Source organism: Hydra vulgaris, chromosome 02, assembly GCF_038396675.1.
Source record: "Hydra vulgaris chromosome 02, alternate assembly HydraT2T_AEP".
Lineage (NCBI taxonomy): Eukaryota > Metazoa > Cnidaria > Hydrozoa > Anthoathecata > Hydridae > Hydra > Hydra vulgaris.
Window position 1 is genome coordinate 32,834,236 of NC_088921.1, and position 6,431 is coordinate 32,840,666.

Sequence of the window (6,431 nt, forward strand, 5' to 3'; positions counted from 1 at the left end):
AATCATCATCAAATTATAGAGAAAAATAATTAAATCGAAAAGAAATCAAAAAGACTGTTCCTGAGCTAAAAGTTCCAGCACTAAAATAATTTTTTAAAGCAACCAAGCGTTCGATTGCTAGTTTAAGCTGCTGTTTCTACCTTTGCTTTGAATTTAAGGGTATCGGGTACTAGTATCTCAGGGTCACGTTCAACGCATATTGGAGCAAGGTTGTGTCAGTTATCGCCTATGTCAGCTGTAGTGTAGATGCGTGTTGATTTGTTATTGTTACAATAACTTTAATGATATCAATAAATCCAATGATCTTGCTACTATCGGCCTACAACCAGGTATTGCTATTGATGCAGTCAGATAAATCAAGAGCACAAATAGGATTGGTCAAAGAAGTTGGTTCAAACCTAAACTTGTTTCTTTTTTAAAGATAAATGTGATGTTTGATTTGCTCCAGAGAACTGGAACAATAAAAATATAATAAAAATAATTGTTTATTGTGGCGGTAATAAATTTCGTGTCTGTGGTGATGTTGCCTTTAATGTTTTTATCGCTGGTTTTATGCATACTGGTAAGATTATTCATTTTGAGCTTATTTTTTACGTGTGAGTAGAGATGTTTTGGGAAACCCTTAAAACTACTTACAAGTTACTGTTTAAAACAAGAAGCGGCCGCGTAAATGACTAAAGTTACTTGCTTGCACGTTTCTCGATGCTGATTGCGTGTTTTTACATGAGAGTGTCCCCTAGTGTAGTCGGCACTGATGCAGATAGCAAATTTGCCTCCTCTATATCATGGTCTGTTTTGTGCAACTATGGCAGTATCTAATGTATAGCTGAACCAGGTCTCCGAAAAAACATTGCATTAAGCCATTCAGATTTGCCATAGAGAAAAGTTGTGCTACAAGTTTATGAGCATAGTTTAATGACCCAGTAACGGTGTAAATTTGTCAATGTTGTCTTTGAATTTTTGAGTTGTTATGCTAGGGTACTTGCTGGAGAGAAAAAATGTATGTATGTTTCTCGCTTTCCTATAATTGTGGTGTCTACATTTCTAAAGCTCTTCCGAGCGACACCCTCTCCCCACTTGCAATCTACTCGCGCCGGCCTTATTTTTAAAGATATGTATGCATTACTATCTTCAGAAATGACGACCGAACTACAAAATGAAAGACGTACATCCATTCTTACTAAAGAAGTAGATAAATTATATTTTCCTAACTTGTCTATACTCTACATAATTGACTTGACTCTTTCTTTTACATCTGCTATTGATGAGAAAAGTTTCAGTAGACTAAAGATCAAAAATTATCTGTAATCAACAATGACAAAACAATGTCTTTTTTGATTAACATTAATCTTAATTGAATGTGAGCTTGCTGAGAGCATTGACATTGGCTTATCAATAAATAATTTTGCTTCAACCCAGTTAACATAGACGTCCGAAAGACGTTTTATACAATGGCTTATAGACATCACAAGTCCAAATAATGTTCTTAAGACGTCCAACGAACGTTCTGTACCCGCTGGAAATGAAATCTCGCAGAAAAAAAATTTTTAAAATAATATTCATTAATATGTATAGTGTAAATGTAATTTTAAATAACCAAATCATTGCAATAATACTAAATGTTTTTTTTAACAACAATACTAAACCAAAGTATACACAACAAATTCAAAATTTAGATTGATTAGTGTCTTAGACGTACTTAATAGTACGTCTAAGACACTAATATAAAAGGCACATAAAAGCATCGATAAAATATATTTATCACAATTGCGATTCTCGAAAAAAAATGTTTCGAAGGGTTAATGTACCACCTTAACTCTTATTGCCCCCTAATCTTTACCTGGTCCCTCCATGATGCTAAACCTCAATCCGCCACATTATATCAATGTGTTCATTGTTATCTTTGTTAACTCCTTTACTTGAAACTTTCTCTTTCTCTTGAGAATCAAAGAAAACCTTGATTTTTTTTTTATTAAAAAATTCTTCGTGGAACTTTAAACTTTCTACAAAATTTGCTACTTCTGTTTCAAGCAACTTACTTTATTTTATGCCGTTGTTATAATTTTTTCAACTTTATCTGTTCGGTCGTTTATCTGTTTTGTTTCCTTTCTTAAGGTTTTTTTCTTGCTGTTTCAGCATTATTTCGGTTTCTTTCTTATGTTCTAAGAACATGTCTTTATAAAACTTATAGATTTATAAGATTTATAAAGCTCTACTATACATTTATATTTAAAAATTATTTTTTATTGTAAATGAAAGCAAAAGGTTTACAACACTAAACAACATTTTAATAAATTTAACTCGCATTTTATAAACAAAAAAAACCGTTTTTTCAGTACGACAAAATTATAAGACAATTTTACAAAAAACGTTTTATTTGCAAATCGCAGTTGTGGGCAATTAAAAATATTTATTTGATGTAAACGCCACAGACGATTATTTAACTGTAAACTTTTGTGAACTCTCAAAAACTTAGTTTAGGTTTTTTTTTTTAATAAGTATAAAATAACAAATTAATTAATAATAGGTCGTGCTGCACCGTTCAGTTTAGATGAGAAAAAACAACCAAGTTCGTTCAACAATTTTTTTATTAAAACAAGTGACACACACAAATATTACACTCGAAATACTGAAAATTTTAACTTGCACACTTCCTTTTTCAATTCTATCAAAATTGGCAAGCTCTCTATAAAACATCAATGTATTTCTCACTGGAACCAAATAATACCATTTATAAAAAAAAAGATTTTAACTAAATACTCTTTTATTACCGGTATTCTTCTTCTCAATGGCAACCAAATTAAGAAATTTTTATTTGAGTATATTTTTTTTTTTTTTTTTTTTTTTGTTATTCACCTCCTCAAGGCCGAAGGCCACTACAGATGAGGAGGCTACTTATTAGTGGTTATAACCCTCTCTCAACTCTATAGCTCCGAAACACGAACCTTGACGAACAAGGCCGCTGCGCGGATAAACAAGTTGATAAATATATATATATATTTGTATATATATATATATATATATATATATATATATAGATATATATATATATATATATATAAGAAAAACTTTGAGAATAGAAAACCTTTATTATAATGCAGCATACAAAGAGACCAGAAAAATTGCCTTCCGGTTAATTACTTTAAATTTAATAGAAAACCTCCATTTTTTCCTGAACCTGTTATGGTGTTTGTACAATCCCTCTCCAATTTCTAAGGACTCATGGGTTGCCCTTAAAACCATCTAATTATGAATAACTATTATAGTTATATTGTCTGAACTTTAAATGACGTCATTTAAACAATGATCTGATTGTTTTAAATTTGTATGTCTTTTATTTAAACACTTTTATTTTAATCTTTTTAACGCACTTTACCCCACTAAAATACCTATTTTTCATAAAAAAATGTATTCACGTTTCATAACATATGGTAATATATATAAAAAAATCTGAAAAGTTTCAGACTTTGATTGTTTAAAAATTTTAACACCCTTGCATTTATGCATAAATAATCAATTTTACTAACCATGAGCGAGATCTCGTCTCGTTCTCGTTTCTCGTGAGAAATGGGACATCTCGTGAGAAACGAGAAATAAAAAATTCTCGCGAGAAGTAGAACGGGACTTAAATATTATATTATTTTCCAAATTAAAAATTATTATAATTTACAAAAGGCTTAATAATTTGTTTTTTTGATTAATTAATATTTTGACTCCGTGATTTTAATTAGATTTTTAATTAGATTTTTTAATTAGATTTTTTTTAAAAATCTAATTAAAAAATTTTAATTAGATTTTAAATATTTTTAATTAGATTTTAAATACAAAAACTTTTTGTATAAAATGGTGCACTTTCGACTTAATTTCATTAGTTTACCAGTGGAATTCAACTTGACACATATTGTTCATATTGAAAAGAAATATTCTTGCCTCATTTCAACGATCAAAAATGTCACCAAGAAAAAACAAAATCTGGAGATATCTTCAAAAAACAAGTGACGGTGCTGAATGCAAGGCGTGCAAAAAGTCTTTGAAAACAAAAGATGGAAACACAAGCGGACTTCATTGTCACCTCGAAAAAAAACACAGCCAAGATTACGTTGAGTATTCAGAAAAAACCGACGACTCTCTTCTTCCTCCTCTTAAGAAGAAACAACGAACCATGGTCGAAATGCTTGAAACAAAGTCCAAATATGACAAAGATAATTCCATTCAAAAACAGTTTGACTCTGCAATGCTGGATTACTTTTGCACTGATCTGGCATCCTATTTAGCAGTCGAAGAAAGAGGTTTCAAGAAATTATTTGACATTGCAAACCCTAAACTGAGCCTTCATCACAGAACAATATATTCAAGAAAGCTTTCAATTTGGTCAAGAGAAGTTCAATCTGGAATGAAGAGCATAATAACGGAGATTACGCCGAATCTAAAAAGTGCTGCATTTACTTCTGACCTTTGGACTTCTAGAGCTCAGGACACCTACATCTCTTGGACTTTTCATGCTATTGACGAAAATTGGAGACTACATCACTGGACACCCCATGTCCAACAGTTCCCAGGCAGACACAAAGGTATCTTAATTGAAGAAAAGCTGGATTTTTTCTTAGAAGAACTAAACTTGCCTGTTGATTTGCCAATGTACTGCGTAAACGACCATGCAAGAAACATGAAACTTGCAGTCAAATTGTCAAAGCGTCTTGACCAATACTTGTGCAACAATCATATTTTGCAATGTGCAGTTCGAGACTCATTTGGAATGATTGCTGGAATGGATGATGCGTTGCAAACATGCAAAGATTTGGCTTCTTTAACTCACCAGTAAACAGTTGCAGCTGAGTTGCTTGAATCAGAATCAGACGCTCAAGAAATCAATTTTAGACAGTTACGCCAATCTGTTGACACAAGATGGAATAGTGAACTGGATTGCATGGCTTCTGTCCTACATCTAAAGAGTGCAATTATCAGCTTATGTGAAAATGAAGATATTTTTTCTTCAAAGACCATCAGTGCATCACAGTGGATATCAATCCAGGGAGCAGTAGAAATTTTGACACCACTTAAAGAAGCTACAGAAACGTGGTCGGCTGAGTCTATTCCAACAATTAACACTGTCGCCGATTCTCTTTATTTAATCCATGACAAAATTGATCAATTTATTGAGACGGATGGAAAAAATGGCTACGGTGTCTTGTATGCAAAAAACTTGAAAAGCTGCATTGAGAAAAGATCTCCTCTTTGTCACACTGGAAACTGATTGAGTGCTGCAGCAAACTACTTAAATCCTGCTTTAAATGGACTTAAGGATAATGTTGAGTGCCAACCTGTTGTCAGAGTCCTTTCAGCAGATTTGTCCCCTAATTCAAAACTGAAGCGCAAGTTAAACGTCAGACTTGAAACACAAGAACCAACATCTGAACTGAATCCTATTTTGAGCAAAATGTGGCAGTATGAATATCTCCCTGATGCCAAAAAAGACTTTCCGATTCTTGATTGGTGGAAATTGCATTTAAATACATTGCCAGAACTCTCTTCATTAGCTAGACAAATTTTAGCCATTCCAGCAAGTTCAACTAAATCAGAGAGAGTTTTTAGCTCAGGTGGAAATGTCGTCCGATCATCCAGACACAACTTACACCCAGAAAAAGTAGAGCAAATTATCTTAATCAGAGAAAACATTGTCTTGTTGGAAAAGTTTGGCAATAAAATTCTGAATTAATATTTGAAAAAGTTGTTTACATTTGACAAATGTCAGTTGTGTCTATTTGTCAAAATCATGTTTACATTTTTTTTTTACTTGGATTTTAATAAATTTGTTTTCAAAAATTGTTAAATTTCTCGTCTCGTCTCGTTCTCGGTCTCACGAGAAGTACTAACTTCTCGTCTCGGTCTCGTCTCGGTTTAAAAAAACCTAGTCTCGCTCATGGTTAAATTTTAACTTTCCGAAAATTGCAATCCCGCATAAGTAAAAACTATTTTTTTTCAAATTTTTTTTCCCAAAGTGAATATTCACATATAGTGGCACCATAAAATTAATCCGACAAATTAAAAATCAAAAATTTTGAAAGTATGATGTACCCTAATGTACAAATGCATGGTTTTGCAAGTAAATCATTTCACATTTTAATATTGATAAATGAGGCCTTCAATGTGATTAAAGCAAAAGAATATTTTAAGCTGTAGGTTCAAGATATTTTGAAGACGGTGAAAAGTGGTACGACTTCTCAAAAAGCATTTTATCAAAAATGTTTCAATGACCTAACCAAGTCTTGCCTAGTTACTGTGGGTAAAAAAAAAAAATCAAAAAATATTTATTTTTGCCTGAAATATGAATGTTAAAAGCTTGTTGCTTGCAGTTGCTTGAGTCACTAAAAAAGTCTCAATTTTTATCAAAACTTGGCTTTAAGGATTTTTTTTTTTTTTTCTTTGTAGCA

The 6,431-nt window shown here is 31.9% G+C and overlaps 1 protein-coding gene across 1 annotated transcript; it reads left to right on the plus strand.

Moving 5' to 3' along the window:
• Positions 1-3,949: 3,949 nt before the first annotated feature.
• LOC136076011 (E3 SUMO-protein ligase ZBED1-like) lies at positions 3,950-4,822 on the plus strand. Its single transcript, XM_065789470.1, has one exon. It carries the CDS (start codon positions 3,950-3,952, stop codon positions 4,820-4,822), a length of 873 nt encoding a protein of 290 aa, XP_065645542.1.
• The last annotated feature ends 1,609 nt before the right edge of the window (positions 4,823-6,431 follow it).